The sequence below is a fragment of the Stylophora pistillata genome, chromosome 1 (assembly GCF_964205215.1).
Source record: "Stylophora pistillata chromosome 1, jaStyPist1.2, whole genome shotgun sequence".
In the NCBI taxonomy this organism is placed as follows: domain Eukaryota; kingdom Metazoa; phylum Cnidaria; class Anthozoa; order Scleractinia; family Pocilloporidae; genus Stylophora; species Stylophora pistillata.
In genome coordinates this window covers 8,218,749-8,241,512 of record NC_142519.1, presented here as the reverse complement: position 1 = coordinate 8,241,512, position 22,764 = coordinate 8,218,749, and the positions used below count along the sequence as shown (strand labels likewise).

General features: G+C 38.8%; 1 protein-coding gene and 2 pseudogenes across 1 annotated transcript; 1 reads left to right on the top strand and 2 right to left on the bottom strand.

Moving 5' to 3' along the window:
- The first annotated feature begins 994 nt into the window (after window positions 1-994).
- Window positions 995-3,406, top strand: LOC148741113 (uncharacterized; annotated as a pseudogene).
- A 1,156-nt stretch (window positions 3,407-4,562) lies between these two features.
- On the bottom strand, window positions 4,563-6,512 carry LOC148741112 (uncharacterized; annotated as a pseudogene).
- Window positions 6,513-8,877: 2,365 nt separating this feature from the next.
- LOC148741111 (ficolin-2-like) lies at window positions 8,878-10,302 on the bottom strand. Its single transcript, XM_088763130.1, has 3 exons — window positions 10,242-10,302; window positions 9,676-10,062; window positions 8,878-9,122 (listed from the first exon to the last, which is right to left on the bottom strand). The coding sequence occupies exons 1-3, from the start codon at window positions 10,300-10,302 to the stop codon at window positions 8,878-8,880; spliced, it is 693 nt and encodes a 230-aa protein (XP_088619256.1).
- Window positions 10,303-22,764: the final 12,462 nt, after the last annotated feature.

Sequence of the window (22,764 nt, the reverse complement as noted above, 5' to 3'; positions counted from 1 at the left end):
GGAGATCACGATGTTTTTTTCCTCGCTTTTGTCATCGACGAAATTAGACTCTAATGGACAGCGCCCTCATTGAAATTGGATGAGTTCTTGTTGTGAACTGAGTTATTCTTGCACTTTTGCGTAGATCAGAACTTCTTGAAAACGGGAAAACAAAGAGAACACGCAGTAAATATTTATTTATTCTCTACTTCCAATTAAGCTGAAGTAAAACCAGGGAAAAGGGAAAAATTAATTTCAACAGAAAAAAAAAATATGACTGGATTGAACGATGTGTATCAAAGCAGGTTTGTTAGAATCCAAAATTGAAATTAAAAGAATACAAAGAAATACATAATTTATGCACGTGGCAAAAACGCTTGCGGATCGAATTGCAAAGTCAATATGCAAATTTACTAAAAATTCGTTAGCAACCCGGAAACTACTGTTAAAAAAACAAGAAACGAAAAAAGCAAGGAAAATTTTTCGACAAAAGGCTTTATTTAACGGACGGGTAAATCTACTGTCAGCTGAAAGCGAAAAGCCTAATTATATTTCTAAGTCGTAAGTCGCATCACTTAGGGAATCCAAGTGCGGTAAACTCAAAGTATTTGAAATCTTACCAGACCGTCTTCATATCAAAATCGTAAAGCACTTTTATGGGATTGAAGTGTTCTTTGGGTCATTTGCATTTCAACTGGCCTTCTAAAATGTTTATCTCCATGAAGATCGGACGTATAAAAGTACAAGTTTACTATTACAGATTTTTTTTTTTTTATTTTGGCGCTCACAATGTAGTCCGTCCGTCCACGTGTGAGCATTAGGGTCCTTAAGCATCGAAGACTTTGAGTGTCACGGACGTTCGATCGTTTGTAGGAGGGGGAACCTGGTAACGACGTTGTCGCCACCGGAGTTCGTGACATGATTGTGTTAAGCAAAACAGTTACGCTAATTTACAGACGTTGTCGGTCGACCGTGAAAATGTAAACACATCCTTTGCGTGCTCTCGATCTTGACGATGTCCAGTTTAAAGGAAGCTCGAGAAATACTTTCTCTAGCATGGAGTCATCATTTTATTTCCGAAGAACAACTTTTTTTATTGTATGACGCTTGTTTCTCCAAAAATCCCTCATTTCCTCACGCCGACTACGATCGTTTTGATCTGGATTCTATGGACGAAGCAGAGTGCTTTCATGAGTTTCGAGTAAGAAAGAGGGACATTGTTAGACTTGCTGATGCCCTTGGATTGCCTGCGAGTCTGTGCTGCCACCAAACAACTAAGGCCAACCGCATAGAGGGACTGTGCATGTTGCTAAAAAGGTTTGCATACCCATGTCGTTTGGGTGACATGATCCACAGATTTAGACAGGCAGTGTCAGAGATAAGTATGATTACGACACGTTTTGAGCAGTGGATTTCCGACCATCATCACGCCAAGATCACTGAGTGGAATGACCAACTTCTCAGCAGAGACAAACTGGGAGTGTACGCTGATGCCATAGCTGACAAAGGGAGAGCGCTGCCCAACTGCCTTGGATTTGTCGACGGCACAGTGCGACCTATTTGTAGGCCAGGCAAAGACCAAAAAATAGTTTACAATGGCCACAAGCGTGTACATGCTTTAAAATTCCAGTCAGTGTCATTGCCAAATGGACTCGTCGCTCACCTGTACGGACCCGCAGATACGTGAAAAATTGTCATCACTTTTATCGTACTGCTACAAGACTGCATGCCAAACTGCCAATAGTGCTTGCCATCTTGCTGGCTATTACATACAGTAAATACTAGGAGTCTTATGCACGCTTGAGTTACGCTAGTGTAATTAACTTTTACTAGCAAGATGGCGCCAGAGGCGCCTAATAATGCTGACGTCCGATCTCAGCCTTATCATTGTAACTAGACACGTTTGTTGTTTAGAGTGTTTAAAGACTTTCTACTTTCTTTCTCTTTCTAGCAGCCAGTAATTAAGTATCCCTTTAACAGGGATCCAAATTTTATTTATGTGTTAAGTCTGTGATTGATGGAGAAGATAGATTGATTGAACAACAACAAACATATGCAACATATGTGTGAACTGCGGTTATGAGACGTATATGAGCACGATCCTTCGCAGTAAAGCACTATTTGAGCAATAGTGAAAATCAGACCTGAAAAAAATTTCAGGCCTGTACGGGATTCGAACCACTGACCTCTGCGATACTAGTGCAGCGCTCTACCAATTGAGCTAACAAGCCAACTGGGAGCAGGCCATCAAATTAATTCGACATAAACCCGTAGATGATAAATCAAACAACAACAAACATATGCAACATATGTGTGAACTGCGGTTATGAGACGTATATGAGCACGACCCTTCGCAGTAAAGCACTATTTGAGCAATAGTGAAAATCAGACCTGAAAAAAATCTCAGGCCTGTACGGGATTCGAACCACTGACCTCTGCGGTTGACCACTGACCGCAGTTCACACATATGTTGCATATGTTTGTTGTTGTTTGATTTATCATCTACGGGTTTATGTCGAATTAATTTGATGGCCTGCTCCCAGTTGGCTTGTTAGCTCAATTGGTAGAGCGCTGCACTAGTATCGCAGAGGTCAGTGGTTCGAATCCCGTAAAGGCCTGAATTTTTTTTTTTTTTCAGGTCTGATTTTCACTATTGCTCAAATAGTGCTTTACTGCGAAGGATCGTGCTCATATACGTCTCATAACCGCAGTTCACACATATGTTGCATATGTTTGTTGTTGTTTGATTTATCATCTACGGGTTTATGTCGAATTAATTTGATGGCCTGCTCCCAGTTGGCTTGTTAGCTCAATTGGTAGAGCGCTGCACTAGTATCGCAGAGGTCAGTGGTTCGAATCCCGTACAGGCCTGAAATTTTTTTCAGGTCTGATTTTCACTATTGCTCAAATAGTGCTTTACTGCGAAGGATCGTGCTCATATACATAGATTGATTGCTTGACCCATTTTGTTGTTTTGAACTCACACAGAAGGCAATAAACATAATGCAGGAATGCTTAAGGACTCTGGGCTACTGGACGATTTGGAGAGAAATGCATTCAGTCCTATCACTGGCGAGGCCATGTGCATTTATGGCGACCTCGCATATCCACTGCGGCTCCACCTACAGCAACAATTTAGAGAAGCTCCACTCACTGCTCCCATGGAACAATTCAATAAGTGCATGAGCTCAGTGCAAACATCTATGGAGTGGATTTTTGGCGATATTGTGGCATCATTTAAATTCCTTGATTTCAAGAAAAATCTTAAAATCGGTCAAGCGCGGTTGGCAAACACTATGTGGTTAGTGCATTATTACGAAATGCATTGACATGTATGTATGGAAACACCACTGCTACATTCTTTGACATTGAGCCACCCTCTCTTGAGGAATATTTTGCCTGAAATTATAACCTGATTGTTTGAATTTCTAAAATATTGGACGACTTAATAGTGTTATGTGAGCTTCACTCATTGATGAGATTCCATCTTTTGCGCGGGTTTCCTTTACTAGCTTCCAAGTTAAGAGAAAAGTAGCGTTTCTTCGCGTATTTAATTGCATCATTTGCTTGGTTTCTAGCGCATTTAAATTGCTCCTACTTATCATGGTTGTTTGAAGAAATTGTTTTCTTTTTAATTAAATCTCTTCTATGGATTTTATGTGATAACCCTAATAATCCACGGAGCCCGCTTTTTACTAATTCTTTTTAGTTTGCGTGATGCGTGTTTGTCTATGCAGCTGACAAACATTTGTTTCCATTCTTGCCACATGTCATTCGGATCAGAACGCAAATCAACATTCGATCATGGCATTTGTTCAAGATCACTCAAGAATTTGGATTTTTGAAAGTGTTTAAATTGTCGCGTTTCGATCGTTCTTGGGCAATGACGCTCATGATGGACTTTACGCGTCATAAACACAAGAGAATGATCACTGATCCCAAGGTGAATGACACCTGATTTTGTAACTTTCTCTGGGGAGTTGGTGATACATAAATCAATGAGTGTCTTAGAGACGGGAGTCACGAGTATTGCTTCAGGGATTAACTGACTAAGACAATAGATGTCAAAAATGTTTGTTAAATATGAGGAATTATGAGCTGAAGCCTCTGGCAACAGATTGCAGTTAACATTACCAAGTAGAAATAATTCCTTATTTTCAGCGTCAGTTTTGTCAATTACATTATCAAACTCATTAAAACGTCCAGGCGGAGAGTTTGGAGGTCGATACCAGGTGCCGACCAGGAATGCTGAACTTCGTGGTTTTCTAATTTCGACAATAAGGCACTCGAGGTCATCATTGTTTAAATCATCACTTATTCGATAGTTAAGATTTGTGCGTAAATAGATACAAACACTTCCATTTACTCTACGGTCTTTTGTAATTATTATGAAGCTGGGTATGTAAACTTCGCTGTCATGAACGGCTTTATCTAATTTAGTCTCGCTAATTAACAGAATATCAACTTTAGAGTCGTACATGAAAACTCTAAGTTCGTCAATGTGAGAGAGAAAACTGTTAATATTAAGGGAGGCGATGACCAAACCTCACCCCAAAATACTAGAATAGTTGAACGTACCCATGTTATCGCACGTTCGGGCATCAGTCAAATCGGATTCCCAGACGGCAATATCCTAATCTAAGTGTAAATAATTCATAAAATTCTGGGCAAGACGAGAGGTTCCAGACTTGCTTAAATGAAGACCGCTACGATTTAAGTTCGAGATAGAAGTGTTTGAATGATCAACGAATCCCCAGCTCTTCTGAGTGCAGCAATTTTTGAGAATTGTGTTCACCTCAGCTATTTTGGAAGCCAAGGCTTCATCATCAGATCTACACACAAGAGTTGATAACGCAATCTTTGCTGGAGATTGATAGCTAACCATCGTGGCCAGGTCGATTATATACATCAGCACAAGCACGAGGGGTGTCGCAGGATCTTAGGCTGCTTGAGAACAGAATCTCCGGAAATCATCACTTTCTTTAGACGGTTAGGTTGCGTCTGCTCGCGCTTTCTTGTCGACTCGGTTGATACAGATTGGTTAGTCCTCTGTGTTGTAACATCGGTAGGCCGGCACAAGGGTCTTCTGAAACTTCTATCATCGTTATTTGCGGTACGGTCTTCCTCAATTCTCCTATCCACTTGTGCTTCATTAATTTGCCGATGGAGCTAAAAACTGTTTCGAGTCTCGGTGATATTAGAGCGCACTGACTTCTGGCTACGTTTTGCATTTCCATTTTTGCCTCTCGACTCATCCACCTGGACCCAACATTCACTTGACTTTGGCTGGTTGTTTTCGACTTCAATCTTTTCTTGCATAATGATGGGAATCATTCTCTTGTTCTAATGACAAAACGCGGCTCTCAAAGGCCAAACAATTTCTTCCAACTCTTTGATTGCATCGTCTTTTTTGGAAACAGAGGATAATAACGTTTCGCACCTCTTCTTGTAATCAAGGAATTCGGTACAAGAAGTATTTTCGTCTTGATATACCGCCTCCCGGTTAGCTCAATTAGTTAGAGCGCTGGACTGTTGTGTGGGAGGTCGAGGTCGATGGATCGAGCCCCGGCCGGATCAACACTCAAGGTCTTAAAATAACTGAGGAGAATGCGCTACCTTTCTATAATATTAAGAAATGGATAGACATTCTAGTCTTCTCGGATAAGGACGAATAAACCGTAGGTCCCGTCTCCTGCATCTATTAATTCCTTAATTTGGTTAGGTAGGGGACGTTAAAGAACCCACCCACGAGATTACTGTGATGTGGTCTGGCCTGTTTACCGGGAATTGGGGGGGAGGGGGCATCTTCCAATAAGTTTCCTTCGATTGTTTAGAAACTGCTGATGCAGTTCCGCCAAAGTCCCCTGAAAAGTGTTGTGATGCGCATTTGATCATATCCACGTGTTAATTTGCGCAATATAAATATTAAATGTTATTATTATTATTATTATTATTATTATTATTATTATTAATATTATTTGGCATTAATAATGGGCAAAAGCCTTGTATTTTCTTCAACTTTTTTTTGAAGTATTAATAAATCAAGTTTTAATCCATCGATGTCGTTCACAATTTCTGGATTTGGTCGATCTTGAGTACAATTTGGCGGACTCTCATCGTCGATCAATATTCGACTATTTTGGTGACAACTCTTGGCTTCTTTTGATAGTGATGGTTCATACCAAAGGTTTAGGGACTTGCAAATCCGTTGACGTTCCCGGCTTCTTTCGTTCTAGTTCCACTTACTTGTCCCTTAAAGCAGGGCCATCGCGTCCCGGAAAGTTCACAGTTTTTTGTTTCTTGTTATATCAGTTAATTGTTACATTTTCGTTGGAACTTTTGAATTGTTTCGTGTTTCTACCAGGCGTCAGCCACTTCCCTGGTAGTTTTAAAAAATTAACCACGAAATTCTTAAGCGATTCCAGGTCATTCGACCACGATAACTTGTCACCATTAAAATGAAGATATTCCAGTTCACAGAATTCAGGGTTTAGCGAACAAGACTCGGTTTTTGTTGGGAGTACGTGAGTCATGATCATCATCAGAACCACTAACTTACCGTCCGTCCGCAGCCATTGTCTTGCGCCAAACTTCAGTTTAGTCTTAGATTCATGGGCAAAGTGGGAGATAAATCGACTTTTTTAACCTAAATTCAGAGGAGACTGTGTCTTGGCCGTTCGCCGTAAATTGGCCAAACTTTTCATTGTTAACCGTAAAAACCCTGATTTTTGTTAGTTGAAATATTTTTAAATGTACTTTTAACTTTTTTTACATCAAATTAAATTTAAATGGAATTGATGGGGAGATGGTATTATCCTTACTTCTTATCAAAAATTCAACGTCATCAGTTCTTTTTCTGAGAAATTATAACGATTATGATTAATTGGTAATGGAACTTCGAGTCGTCCAATTCGATCTGTAACCATGTTCGTGATTGACAATCGGACTCCCGCTTCATGTTCGTCAGAATTTGTTAATCATTTGTATGATTACAGATCCCCTTGCTTGTCCACATTCCCAACCTTTAAATTTCACACATTTAGTGACCAATTCCTTACATGTATATCAATGTTTAGTCTGGATATCAGCATATTTAAGAACACCATGCACTATTTGAGCCTGAGTATTTAATGCAATTCAAATTGGACTCCAGTCGGTCCCAATTAATTATGCATAGTCAATGACCGGGAAAAATTATATCTCTTTTGCCAGGCACCGTCCTTAAAGCTGAAATATGGAATGAAATATTTATTTCGTTTCTTTTTGAAAGGGTGACAATAACGGTAGGAAATAAGTGACTGAATTGTAGGCTTGGTTGTATTTCGGTTAGTTTGGTAGTTTTAGTTAGTTTTGATCTTATTGCGAACTTGAAATAAGCAAAGTATAGACGTTCAGAAGGGTGGTGTGAGCTCAACGACGCGGATGTTGTAAGAGACAGGACGAATGGCTTTTTTTGGTGATTAAACGCTATTAACGCCTTCACATGCAGAAATAAGAGTATCTGTTATTAACCTTGAAGAATTATTCTTTTACACGTAAATTACCATTCTAATCGACTTTGGCAATTGTAAGTGCTCATTGAGGATAAGTAATAATACTATCCAAAAAGCATTAAATTAACACTTGTTTATTCCTAACTTACAGTGGGTGAAAGAAAGTAGAAGTGACCTCTCATTTTGCGTTCGTCGATGTTGACAACAGTCCTTCTCAGGACTACACTCACTCAGACGATCAGACTACACCTTCAGATGTTGATCAACCTGCAGATTAGTATTTTCACTTGCAGAATATTGAAGGGTATGATTGCAATTCTCTCTTGTTAGTACGGTCATTACGGTCATCACGGGCGGTCATTACCCACGGTTCTTGCTGCGTTCCGTCGGTCCAATTGTTTTCCTACTTTAAAATTATTCACCTCAGTGTCGGTGGCTAGTAGCGGATACTTATTGAGCCGCGAAGCCCGCGCGAGTTTATCGGAGGTGAATAGTTAACAACTATTCATCGAAGTGGAGGTGGTTAGTGGTGGATATTTACCGAGCCGCTTCGCGGCTCGGTAAATATCCACCGCTAACCACCGACACTGAGGTGAATAGTTGTTTTAGTATATACTAAAGCAATGAGATAATATACACCACCAAAAATTAATTTTAATTCATACGATTCAAACATTTCAACATTTTCCCGCGCGTAACGATCCAACGCGTCTCGGATCGCGGTAAGTGATTTTTTTGTTGTAAAAACTTCCGTCTCGTTTTTTCGCTGACAGATAAAATTTCTGAAGACATTTTGTTTAGCTCTGGTGGCGACATTTCTTCAAATGGTTTTGCAAAATCTTTCTGTATTTGAAACCATTCTGTAAAAAATACCATTCAACTTTGATTTTCAAGTAAACAAGTGAGGCTACGCAAGATTAATTTGCATTTGTAAACAAAACCTTTTTCACTGGTTTTTATCGATAAACTCCCGGTTACCATTACCTCTAAACACAGCCAAACCAAATTTAGTCGCTTTCTCTGTGTTTTTAGGGACTGCTTCGTTGTTATTTGAGTGATTTATTCGCTTGTCACGGATGCAAACCGGCACGCCACTTTTTCGCGAGTTGCTCGGAGGTAAATAGCAAGGGATATTCGGAGTTTGACTAGCCAATCAGAGCGCGCCTCCAACGCTATCCACTGTTTTAGTATATACTAATAAAATATATTGGGAGTTTCAGTAGCTTATCAGAGTGTGCCCTCAGAGTTCTCCATCGTTTTAGTTCTCCACTAACCCAATTAATAAACTGTATCTACCCTTCCAAAGAGCTTGCACATTGCAGATAAGTTTGATTGTCAAATTTTATTTGAAATATATTTGAAACATATTTGAAAACACATGACACCTTAAACAACAACAAAAAAATTATTCTGTGCAATCCGGCTTGATCTTCATGTCAACTTTGGTGGCTGAGATTCCAGGCTGAGATTTACTCCAGCGTGACCATCTTAAACCATCTCCATGTTGGAATTCACCGTTAAGGTTGGAGTTACCACAGCCAGTTTCGGGATACCACCAAGCTCCAAGTGTCTTAGGGCATTGGTGATCGTCTCTTTCACTTGTTAAAAATCGAGCCTTGTTATTTTCATCAAAAGAATTACCGGCGTCTCCTTTAGAGTGAGGAAGAAAAGAAACCGAAAATGTTAAAAAAAGGCAACAACAGAGTGCAAAGTGAGTCGGGTATTCATGGCAGGTTTTACTATTCAGTTATCTGTTTCGCTTTGGTATCACTGATTGCAGCATCACTGGCTTTTCATTCAGCTGCTTTCTGCCTATTGAACAGAGACATTCTCGATCAAACTACACAAAATATCTGCTTAATGCATATTTCGGGAAAGGGAAACGCTCAATTCCAGTCTCCGTTTCCGCTGAATAGAGGCTCGTGTTGCCATTAATTTTCGGAGACGAAATTACGACTTCCGTTTCTTTTTACTCAATTCAGAGAGCCAAATTGATGTAGGTGCAAAACTGTTTCGAAAGGCTGCGAAATAATATAGATTTCTCTACAATCTGACATCCCTACAATGTGTCATCGCTTTCAGTATAAAATGTTTTCTTTTCTACGCCAAAACATATAGCTTTTAAATTGATTAATTTTTTTCACACGTGGTATGAATGGCAATAATTATCACTTAGCATTGACCTAGCGTTACTTAGTATTACCTGCAGAAACCCCTCCAATAATCAAGGAATAATTTTTCAATTCCGATTCAACTACGAACAAGTCGTACTCAGCATAGGGATGGTGAACTTGCTGATTGACTCTAAATTCCAGATCTACTCGGAGCTTGTTCTTTGTTCTCCAAGTGAGGCGATTTATCTTGTCCAGTCCCAACCAATACTCCCCACTCATGTTACCGAAGCCATGCTTGTAGTCGCACCAGTTCCGATCAAAATTAACAGATCCGTCCATTCTCCTCTGGATCACCGTCCATCCTCCACCAGTTGTGCTCTGATCACAGTACACATCAAAGGCACCTACACCATCAGGATCAATCGTATAGACACCGCTGGATGTATTGCCAGCCTTGTACAGCTCAGCACAATTAGCTGTAAAGAGAAAAAGAAGATGTGATTGGTTAAAGAGAAAGAAATTGAGTTATTCAAAGCTTGTGCGAATAGAACAAAACCAGATCTAAATTTCTAGAAACAAGGATCATTTCATGTTCGTACTGGTATAAGAAAAATGTAACTTCTATACAAAGAAACAGAAATAGTAATGTATTCACCTGCGAACGATATCGATTTGATTGGGCGACCCAAAGTTTGACTCCTAGAAACCAATACCATGAACAAAAAACTCCAAAGAGAACTTAGTATTAGACTAGGCATTGTTCGAATGTTGTAACTACCTCAAATTTGAACTTCTGAAAGTAGTGAGACTGCTAAGTTAAATTCAGCCAACTGAATTTATATTCTCCGATGGCAACCACTTTTTAAGGAAGAGAATATTTCGTGTCATTTCTGAGCAGTTATTTTCATATTATGTGCTCAACAACTTAATTTAGATAATAAGAACTTCAAGGATCTTTTTCTATGGTCATGCGGAAGCTTAGTGCACGTAGAAGGGAAGGAAAACATCCCACGCCTTAAATTTCCTTTTTGCAACAACTACTGCTTAATATTTAGACTTCCAGCGTTCGTAACATTTTTTTTAACTATCTTAAGAAAATATAAGCACATATTTTTTATGCTTCTTCTTACTTAACAAATTTCATGAATTCAGAAATTTGATACTTCATTACTTTTTAGCAATTGTTTGATTTCATATACTCCTTATGGACACCGCATGAAAAATACGACCAACCCTTTTGTTCCCCTTTTTTCATTAAGAACATTTTCTTTGACCAAGTCAAAGAAAAAAAAAACGTTCTGTTAAGTTTTTTTAGTGTGAACGCATTATGATATGAGTGGTCCTCAGTGCAATGCTACCGGAATATGAAATGAAATTATTCAGTGCCAGTCAGCGGAAGACTTATGGCGCTTTCCCTCATAACCTCCGCAATGTACCCTTTATGACGTTGAATTAAAAAATGCAAGCTGTTTTCAAAATAGGGAAGTGTGAACTTCCAACTCGGAAAAACTAAACATGCGATTCAAGGAAGTAAAACATCTCAGGGCCCGAGTTGAAAATAAGTTACAAAGAACGCCAGCTGTTTCCGAGCCTGAACCTGAGCCTGAGGGGGAGGAATTCTAAGTTGACAGAGGCAAGCAAAATATCTATGGATGTGAAATAGGTAAAGATGTTGGTCCACTTGTCTAATTTATCGTAATCAACGAGATCCTGCTGATGAATTGATACTTCCGTTTATGACAATAAGTCGGTTAGCCAGACTTCAAAAGAGGGGTTCGCGATGTTTTCCTCGTTTGTCTCTTACATGAAAAGAAGCCTTAATCCGCGGGGCCCGAATTCGAATGACTTATTCAGTATTTGTTCATGAACCTCTGAATACATCTCATTTTTTTTTTTTTGAAAGGAGAAAAGCAAAAGTAATGCTTGATTAATAATTTTTAATACTCTGTTTTCGAACACAAAGAAACCGAAGTTAAGCACCGGCCTAATAGGCCACTAGGTTTGTAAATAGACTTTACCTTTTTCGAACACAAAGCAAGAAAAAAAGAAAAGTAGAGAAAACTAAAGATCATTCCACAAAGAAAGAAAGGAAAGATGCGAATCAAATACTATTCAGAAATCACAAGAAAAATTCCCGAATTATTTTGGTAGTCAACTCCAACACGGTTGTCGATCGAAATTCGAAGTCAATATGCAAATTTTCTGGGTATCCCAAAGTTTGCCAGCTGCTCCAAACTATCGATAACAAAAGCAAGATAAGAAAACAGCCAATGGATAATTCAATAATAAGGTTTCATTCAAAGAAGGACTAAATCTTTTGTTTTCAAGCGAATTCAAATATTTTCCAATTTTATGGCAATCCAAAAATTGGTAGTTGCACTTTCCAAAGTTTGACAGCCGTCGCATTAAACTAAAATCCTTTGACCAAAACTACTGGTTGCTTAAAATGTCAATCGCAAACCCTTCTCACTCTAAAAAGAAATGGAAAAATATTGCCAAATTGCTACAGAGGAACGGATCCTTATTTTCCAGCTTATATTTTGATTTTGCTTTATGGTTGACGCTTGCGCTACTTGTCCTGGCTTCAATACTTGCAACCGAAGGAGAATCATCTCGTAGAGGCCATATGTTCTCTAAATTGCTGTCAGAATAAGCGGACTTGGGTAACGAGTGGCAGAAAGTGACCTTCTTCGTTTCCTTCGAAAGAAAAAGGGTCAGATGGACGAAGAAAATCTTGCCATCGCACGCAAAATTAGAAGAGCGGACTAAACTTTATTCCCGATGAATTTGTTCCGACGTATCTTACATATTATGACAGAAAAATGGTTAAAAAATACACGAATGTTTGTTTTGCCTAAATTTGGAGACATCGGGTTCTTTGAAAAATGGCCAAAATTTGGCGATTTGCAAAAAATTCGCAAGTTTTTCAAATTGGGATTCGCACTTATTTTATGCAACTTATTGACAGATTTTTACCTTAAACAAACGAAAATGCTTTTGCACGACAATTATGCTTGGTGGATGCCAATGTGAAATTATTTTGAGATGCTTATCGTCTTTTGAAATGTCACGAACGGCAATAACTTAAAAGATCATATCGTCGGATCTAATGAATTCGTGGATTTGAACGGTAAAATGCTCTCTTCACAGAAAAAAAAAATATTCCCCAACTTCTATAATTCACCGACTACACATGTTTTTTTAAATCGCACACAATCCTGAAATGATTGTAAGATGTTTGTCGCTTTCTTGCTGTCTTCCATAGTGTCACGTGTTAGTGGCTATTGACCACTTTCATAAATGGCTGCCGGACTAATATTCTTTTGTTTAAATTTAAATTAGCCTTTCTGGCCTCGCTTCAGATAATGTATTCTTTTGAATTTTGTACTGGAGAACGAGGCCAGAAAGGCTAATTTAAATTTAAACAAAAGAATATTAATCCAGCAGCCATTTATGAAAGTGGTCTATAATCAAGAAACCACAAAAGTAGAGAACTCATGTGTATCAAGTGTGGATGTCGAACTACTGAGATTCTCCGAAAAAATAAAGTAGCACTGGGAAAAACGGGTAAAAATTGTGTCAAGATCGGAATTCACTCGCTCAGTCACTCATCTCGACACAGTAGGTGGCTTTCCTTCCTCTTGTGGCAATAGCCACAAAAATAGTAGCTTTGATTACGTCCATGAAGCTCGTATACACCTACGCAGTTAAGATAAAAAAAAAGATAGATATATTAGATATAGCTCTTTGGCATACAAAGCTCTGCTTTCATGTCCAAATTGAGCACTGTGGGGTGAGTCATTGCCGCTAGCATTGCGCATAGCTCACGCACTAGGCTTCCCTAGTTTGAGCACTCTGGCATGGCTTAGACGATACCACAAATGTGGGATCGTTCGGGGTAACCATATCGGTTCTCCCCCATCCTAGCATCAGCGCTGCACTAATGAGGACCAGAAGGTCGAAACAGTACTGTCTGCAGTTACAGATAGTGACAGAAAATATCAATCGGAAAGAGGAAGATAGTTCTGAAACAAAATGTAAAGAGGAAACTTTAATTTATAATGATAAAACATGGAGTGAGCTTAACTACGCGGGTGTCGCATGAAACAGGACGAGCCAGTTTTTTTACCGATTATACACTTCACTATTGACGTCCCTAACTTTGGAAAGGAAAATGAAACAGGTGCAAAGGGTGGGAGTTGAGGATTCCCTCCATTAAAGTGCCCCTAACCTCTAATATTTTTTGTTTTTGGTTTAAAAAAATCTTCATACTTTGGTGAGTATCTCTTGGAAAAAAATTGTTGGATTTGGTCAAATCCTTGAATTTTTGTGCCCCGTTGAGGTACGGAAAATCACATTAAAATCACCGCCATTTTGACTCACGACCGCGTTTCAAGGATCAAGAGTCTGGCGACTAATGTGACGTCAATTCGAGAACGCAACAATCTGTATTTCGCGCCATTTTGCATGGTTCACTGGTTATGTTTGGGAGGTTAGATCGATATTGGTCGCAAATATGCCGCAGAATGAATCTAGTGCTAGAAAGGGTTTCACAGGTCGACGTCTGGCTGGAATTTCTTGAGCGTCTTCTCGAAGTGACGTCACAAGTCTACTATGCCCAGATCCCCATTTACGCGGTCGTGGTCCATTCGGATCTCGACTTCAACAGGGCATAAAAAAATGAGGGTTTAACCAAATCCAACAATTTTTTCGAAGAAATGCTCACCAAAGTAGGAAGACTTTTTTAAGTGAAAAAAAATTTAGAGGTCAGGTGCACTTTAACATGACATTCAGCATGTTTTATTCTATGACACAAAATATGTCATTGTATAATGAGGCACAAATGAATATCTATTCCTTTCTGAACTAATATTTTAAGAAGCGATAATTAGAGGGGACTTTTCAATTTACTTGGATCTACGTCTACATTGAAGTAAAAAAATTAGTGTATGAAATTTTCTTCACCTTTTCTTATTGTGAAATGACTATTTCAAATTAAATTAAACTAAGTTTTCTTGCTCTAACTGCTTTGTGGGGAGGGTAGTGTTGTGCAAAAGCGAAAAAGGGAAAACACATACAGTGGATACAATATTTAATGGGTTAACGTTCCTATGATATAACACTAAGCTCAGTACAAGGATCAGTAGACTTTAGAGATTAAAAATATTTGATTGATCTAGTTCGTTAGGTTTTTACAATGGCCGGGAATATTTCTGGTAATAGCAGCGTGCGACCTTGTTCTGTCAGGTCGCACTTTGTAATTGCAAGTCATTTATTAGAGCATTGGAGGAATTAGAACTTTCTTGATGTCATCTAATCTAACCGAGTCCTTTTTGACGAAGCATTGAGAAAACAGGAAGAATGGAGGAAGTGCGCAGGAATTTCATACCTAGTGTCAATTTCTCCCATTCCTTTACTTCTCTTTAGAAGTATTCCAACTGTTCCAGATGTCAGCAAACGAATATCTTATCAAATGTTTTTCATTCTAGCAAAAAAAGAACAAAAACCGAAAAACCAGTAAAAAAACATGTCTCAATAGGCAAAAATGAATACTTATAAAACGTGGGGACCTAGAGGGACTTTTTTTATTTGTTTGTAAGCTTTGCTATTTACCTAGTGTTTAAATGTCATTGTTTCCTATAGTCCCCATAGCAAAATCGAAATGAGAAATTAACGATCAACGCATCATATACATCAAAGACACTGTACCAAAAAGCTTTTACGATATATTCGTAGGACCCGTGGGAGTTGGACGTAAATATAAATTTAAGTTTGAGATTAAGACCTCTCATGTGCGTCGAAAGACTTTAAGTCTGTGATTCCATCAAAACTCTCCCAACACTGAAACCCTAAAACTTTTTTTTTTCGGAGACCTAACACGTTGGTCTTTGAAAACGTTTTCTGGTTCAGCGCTTCATTCTCGTGCTAGAGAAGGAATTCCAATTATGATGTAAAAAGACCTCCCAAGAGACACAAGCAATAATGGATTGTCAATGTTCATGGTACATGTGGCTCGTTGGTCCGTCGAAGAATATCAAAATCTTCGTCGGCTTGTTGCCCTGCGAAAGTTAACTTGAAGTTTCTTTGTTTTTTGCTGGTAAGTTATCTGTTTTAACCATGAATTTTATTTCGCTTTATCCTTTTTAAATTTCCTTATATTACTTTGTTACAGGCCCCGACAGTTAGCTGTTGAAGGCGGCCGAGTTGCAGGCACGAATGCAGAGGAACAGATGTAATACACACTGTTACATAATAACATTTGAAAAATTAGTAAATGAATGGCTTAGGTAAACTAATCGCACAAGTATTTGTTTATCGCTGCTTGCTTCCTGTTTGCATTTATTTGTCGATGTTTAATTGTCCTTTGTATTGTGATTAGCTACTGTCGTTTGTTTTTGTGCGGTTTTGCATTCATATACAATTTCTTGCTTGGGGTTTCCAACTCGAAGATTGCTGCTTTTCTCGTACGAGTAGCAGTTTTTTTTTTTTTTTTTGCTCGCTGATCTTATGCCGTTTGCTCACGATTTGAGTTATTTACCGACTCTTGCTTGCGTTGCCAACTCGGTTTATACTATTTTTGCCTATCCTTCACAAGCGAGGCGTGAGTAGTCCAGTGGTCGTTGCGCTGGACTCTGGGTCAGATGGCCCGGGTTTAAGTCCTGGCTGGGGCTTGACGTTGTGTCCTTAAGCGAGACGCTTCACTCACATTGCTTCGTCTTCTCGGAAAGGACGTAAAGCCGGAGGTCCCGTCTCCTACACCTATCAATTAGTTAATTTCGGCAGGGGACGTTAAAGAACCCACATCACGAGATTACTGTGTTGTGATCTGGCCTGTTTACTGGGAATGTTGGGAGAGGGCATCTGTAAAATTTCTCGTCTATTAATTGTAAACTGACGCCGGCAGTCTGGAAAAGTCCCCGGCACAGTGTTTTAAAGCGCATTAGAGCATTTACATGGAAATGCGCTATAGAAATCGATCTATATTATTAAGTCATCCGTTATTGGTATTTTCTTGCTAATGGAATTTTAATAAATTATTGTGGTTGGATTGCAGTCTATATTATTTTATTCATAATTATTTCTTGTAGTTTGCACTTGCATATCTATTGCTCTCTACTGTCGATTCGCATTTATTTCTTATTTTTAAATTGTGGTTTGCAGTAATTTATTTTATGGTTCCTTATTTTCTGTCGTTTATTTACCCTCTTACTCTCTCACCTATCAGTTTCTGTTGTTTGTTTGTGTTTATTATGATTAATCTCCTGCATAGAAACCTATTTTACGTGCGTGTTTATTCACTGATTTTCTCTCGCCTATATAACTTTATATTTTTAGTTATGTTTAATTGTGGTTCGATTTTTTCACCGATTTTTGTTCGCACGTGAAGCTTTATGCATTGCTTGATGTTTTATTGCGATTTGCATCATTAGCTGATGTTCACTTTCATGTGTTGAATGACTTTTGCTCATGGAAGGCAATTGTTACTTGTAGTTTGCTGGCACTTATGACCTTGTTCATTATTTGATGTTTACTTGCGTTTCGCGGTTATTTGCTATTAAATTCTTCATAAAACATCTGTATTATATTGGTTGATGTTTGCTTGCACTCTGCATTTATTTTCTGTTGCTTCCTTGCGGTTAGATGTCATTATCTGTTCGTCATTAAGTAGTGTTTGCTCTTGGCTGGCGTGCATTCAGTTATTGTCGTTTCCTTACAATGTTCATTTTTAACTGTTGTTTCCATGCTATTTGCATAATTAAGCTTTATTTGTTTGCTTGCGACCTGCATACATTTACTTCTGTTACTACACTGATTACCTGTTATGCGCTCACAATTTGTATTTTTTAACCACAGTGATTTTTTGCTCTCAGTTTGCCGTTACTCACTGATTTTGTTTTATTACACGACTCGGGCAGTCAGAGGTCCAATAACTAAAATTAACCAATCAAAATTCTCTACTGCCGTTCCAATAGTCATTCTCTAAGTATTGGACCGGGCATTGTCCCGAATGGTCCCGATTGATACCGCACTTTTGTCCCTTTGAACTTGAAATTAGGATGGGGGACGAGGAAGAAATCTTTCGAAAATTTCGTCGTAAAACTCCAGAATGGATGGCTGACTTTGAGAAACCCTGTTTCAGCCTTGGATTAGAAATTTTCGAAAGCTCGACGAATAATGGTGGACACGAATTCATGAACAATATAATCTTCTGCAATCTTGGAAGGATAGGCGTAAGCGAGATAGGGCGAAGGTGCTTACTGATGTCTTGGATAGGTCTTTGTTTAGGGACAGGGACGATATCTGCCTCTTTCCAAGACAAGGGAAAACGGCCTTCACAAAGGGAGGCATTCATGATATCTATAATGGCTGGCGCCAAAAGATCCGCATTCTCCTTTAGGAGCCATCCAGGGATACCGTCGGGTCCTTGTGCCTTAGTTGGATTAATAGAGCATAACTTTCTAAAGATAGAAAACTCTGATATCGGTGAGAAATCATCATTCATAGTTCTGCTCGAAGATACAAAATCATCCCCCCTAGATAGATTGTGGGTAAGCGGTTCAAAAACCTCGATTGGGCCCAAGAAAGCTGTGTTGCTGTGATTTGCAAGGTCATCTGTTGATAGACCACGAGCGCCTTCTAAGTGACGAGCGGACTTTAGGACATTATCACGTGACCCAAAGGATTCCACTAAGTTTCTTAATTTCGCCCCACCATTTACATGGGGAACATCCCTTTAGATGTTGCACTTTACACTCGTAGTACTTCACACGGCATCTTTTACGTTCTTGATTAACAAGATTTCTCAGATAGTTAAACTCCGCTCGGTCTCCTCGGCCTAAGGCCACTTGTCGCTTTCGAATCATGATCTTAAGAGTTGAGTTTGTCCCTGGTGGTTCTGTTCGGTGGACAATTTCAGGCTTCATCGGCAAAACAGAGTCAAGGCCGGTTTTAATGATCTCTTGTAACATCGACACTTTTCCTTCGCAAGTGGTCATAGCTCTGATCATCGCAGTAAAATAGAATTAATAGAAATACAGTGTTTAGAATGATTATGGTGTTTATAATGATTAGATAAATTAAAGTGTCTAACGACTGGTTTTAATGCGTCCTTATCATTCCTCTCTACGTCGCGAAGGTGTTCTCGAAATCGATCACTTATTCGTTCTCCTGTTTCACCGATGTATGACTTTTTGCAATAAGTGCAAGTTATGCAATAGAGTACGTTGGCAGAGGTGCACGTGAAGTGATCGGTGATCGCAATGGATCGCTTGGGTCGCGATATTTTCTCAGCGTTGCGAATGAAAGGACAAGTTTTGCATCGTCCGCGAGCACATTTAAAAGTGCCGGGTTGGACATTAGTTTGGAATGAACCTCTGACCAAACAATTGCCTATGTTTTTGTCGCATTTGAATGAAAAAAGTAGAGGTTGCGAAAAGATAGTGTCAGTCTCTGGGTCACTTTGAAGTAATTTAAAGTTTTTTTAAAAATAATGGATTTAACTGAGTGGTTGTGAGGGTGAAACGTGAGAGTGAATGGAATGCGGTCGGAATTTTACCTTCTGTGACGTTTGTAGTGCTGACTGTCGATCAATAAGTTGGGCGAGGTGGTGACCCCCTTGAAAGACAAAGATAGAGTAACCACGTCATTTTTTTCGAAAAACTGGCACATTGACTCTGATTTGTGGGAACAATGAGAGTCATCACTATATAAACGACGAAGTCTTAGAAACTTAGAAAAGGGAATAGAACTCTTAACATGAGATGTATGCGAAGATGAATACAACAAGTAACTATGTGAGTCTGTAGGTTTGTAATACACACTGGTGGATAAACCGTTGCCTTCGATTGAATCTTTGAAATCTAAAAAAGGATACAGAGTTGTCTGAAATTTCCCAGGTATATTTTAGAGCTGGGTGAAAGGATTGACTGCGGTTATGAATTGGGTTAGCTCCTCTCTGGTAGAGGAGGTAGCGCCGATACAATCGTCGATTTAGCGACCGTATAGTTCAGGGTTGGGCCAATGTATTGGCTAAAAAATTGGTGTTCAACAAAACCTACAAAAAAGATTGGCATAGCTGGGTCCCATTTTGGTACCCATTGGCTGCGCCGTTGGTTTGTTTGAAAAAGTTGTCCCCAATGAAAAACAATTAAGTGTGAGCACTAGTTCAGCTAAGCGAAGTAGGGTTTCAGATTTAGGTTCCTTAACAGTACGTTGATCCAAAAAAAAATGTTTGAGGGCCAGAAGACCTCCGCCATTATGAATGACAGTGTAAAGATATGTAATGTCCATGGTGAAAAGAACTTTGTCCTGGCCAAGAAAATTAAAGTCGCGAAAAATTTAAAGAGCGTGTTGGCTGTCCTTGATATATGATGGTAAAGTTTTGACGATGGGAGCCATAATGTTATCTAAATAGTTGGAAATAAGTTCGGTAGGGCAACTGCAAGCCGAAACAATGGGCGGACCTGGGTTGTTAGGTTTGTGAATTTTAGGTAAAAAGAAAATACACGAAGTTCTAGGAGTAGTTATGATGATATTTTTTGCCGTGGCCAGCAATTCTTGTTTAGCTATGAGTTCGTCAATCGTATTTTTGACAATGTTTTGATTAATGGAAGTAAGATCTTTGTCAACCTTTTGATAAAAAGAGGTGTCAGAAAGTTGCCGCAAAGCTTCTTTTTGGTAGAGGTCGGTCAACCAAACAACTACTTAAGAACGGATTATTCTTAATCGGAAAGTGAAAGATTTTCTGGAATGGTAACTACGGTTTTGAGGTTTTCTGGTGCTAAGCGGTTAGCAATTTGGGGACCGATAAGTTGGTCAAGTTTTTGGATCTTAATTTGGTTGAAGGGATTGAAAAGTTTTGAATTGAAAAGTTTCAGTTGAAGGCAACGGTTTATCCACTAGTGTGTATTACAAACCTACAGACTCACATAGTTACTTGTTGTATTCATCTTCGCATCCATCTCATGTTAAGAATTCCATTCCTATTCTCAGTTTCTAAGACTTCGTCATTTATGCAGTGGCCTCTGATTTTTCCCACAAATCAGAGTCAACGTGCCACTTTTTCGAAAAACGTGGTTACCCTGTTTCTGTCGTTCAAACGGGTCACCACCGCGCCCAACTTATTGATCGGCAGTCAGCACTACAAACGTCAAAGAAGGAAAATTTCGACCGCATTTCATTCACTCCCACGCTTCACCCTCACAACCACTCAGTTAAATCCATTATTCTTAAAAAACTTTAAATTAGTTCAAAACGATCCAGAGGCTGGCACTATCTTTTCGCAACCTCCGCTTATTTCATTCAAACGCGACAAAAACATAGACAATTGTTTGGTCAGAAGTTCATTCCAAACTAAGTCAAACTAGCCCGGCACTTTTAAATGCGCGCGCGTACGATGCAAAACTTGTCCTTTCATTCACAACGCTGAGAAAATATCTGGACCCAAGCGATCCATTACGATCACCGATCACTTCACGTGCACCTCTACCAACGTAATCTATTGCAAAACTTGCACTTATTGCAAAAAGTTATACATCGGCGAAACAGGAAGACGAGTAAGTGACCGATTTCGAGAACACCTTCGCGACGTAGAGAGGAATGATAAGGACGCATCAAAACCAGCCGCTAGACACTTTAATTTAACTAATATTTTCTAAAGAACATATGGCAATCCACGGTCTTTCCTTACATTTAGGCAACACGGAAAGCCGCAAAACTCTCGAACAAAAGTTTATCTTTCAAATCGGCACTCTTAATCCCACAGGTATCAACGAATGCTTTTCATTCCACTAATTTATTCGTGTTTTTCTCTTCGCCATGTTCCCACCAATATGGCTTAGCTCCGCTTTCTGAATATAAGCCCACATACAACCCACAATTCCTCCATTCGCTTTGACGAAAGGCTAACGCTCGAAACGTCAGGTTTATTATTCGTTACTGTGGCCAATTTACAACTTCAACTTAGTTGATATAACCAAATTACCTTGTTACCCCCACCGACGCAGCACCACGGTTTCTTTAGAAACTTTCAGTGTTTATTAAGATCAAATTTACCGGATTGCCATCTTCATTCAGAGCAGCGCGGTACCTAGCAGAATTTACAATAAGAGTGTTGAGCAGTTGGCATATGTTTTCGTGGGAGTTTTATTAGGGTTCGCCGTCAATATATCCTACATCTTAGTTATGGGTGAACTATAGGACGATCTTTCATGGTTTTTGCTTTAGTAAATTAAGCTTGTAAATAAAGCACTTCACATCAGTTTTTTTTTTCAATTTTCAACGCTGTGATTAATCAGGCAGAATGTGCTGTAAGCTCAAATCTTAATGGTGTCTACGGCGAATATTTAGATCACATAAAAATTAAACCAATGAAAGAGTAATTAAGCATACAGGACCCAAATTAAAAGAGCAAATTAGTTTCCATCAGCGACGCGTAAAATTAAACTGTATTTCAATATATTTCTGTTGTACTGTTCAAATTTGCGTCAAATTTCCTTGTAGGCGTGATAATTACTTTCAAAATCATTTAAATTTGTTTTGAGATACACCTTGCTAATATGTTAATTGATAGCAGTGTCAACAAACGTTTCTTGATTTTGTGATTTTTCTTTGCTTTTGCTTCTTTCATTTTCATTATTTGAATTGATAAAGCTGAGTAGAATTCTTGGGAGAAGCGCCTAATTTTGGGGGCTAAATAAAGTGGTAACAGCGCTGATCACGACCCGTGAATCAATATCCCTACCTCAATAGGATCCCCACAAGTCGCATTCCAAATACATCCCAGGCGCAATCTGCTCGAGGCGGGTTTGGAAAGATTCTGTTAAAAACATCGGTTGATCAGCTAATGAGCAGGAAAAGTTAAGCTGCGATCCGATGGTCAATCACTTTTGTAACAGAGCATGCGCAAAACACCAAACCAACAATCGAAATCAAGAAGGAATTCCCACCCTTGGAGATGCATGTCTGATAATTAGTTTTCAGGTAGTAGATAATTGAATTTTTCCCCAATAAAAAAAAAAAGAAAAAAAAAATATATATAAATATATATATATATATATTTAATATATATATTTTTAATATATATATTTTTTATATATATATATATATATATATATATATATATATATATTTAACAGCGAGGAAAACCACACATGCTGTGACGGTGTTTCGGGATCTAT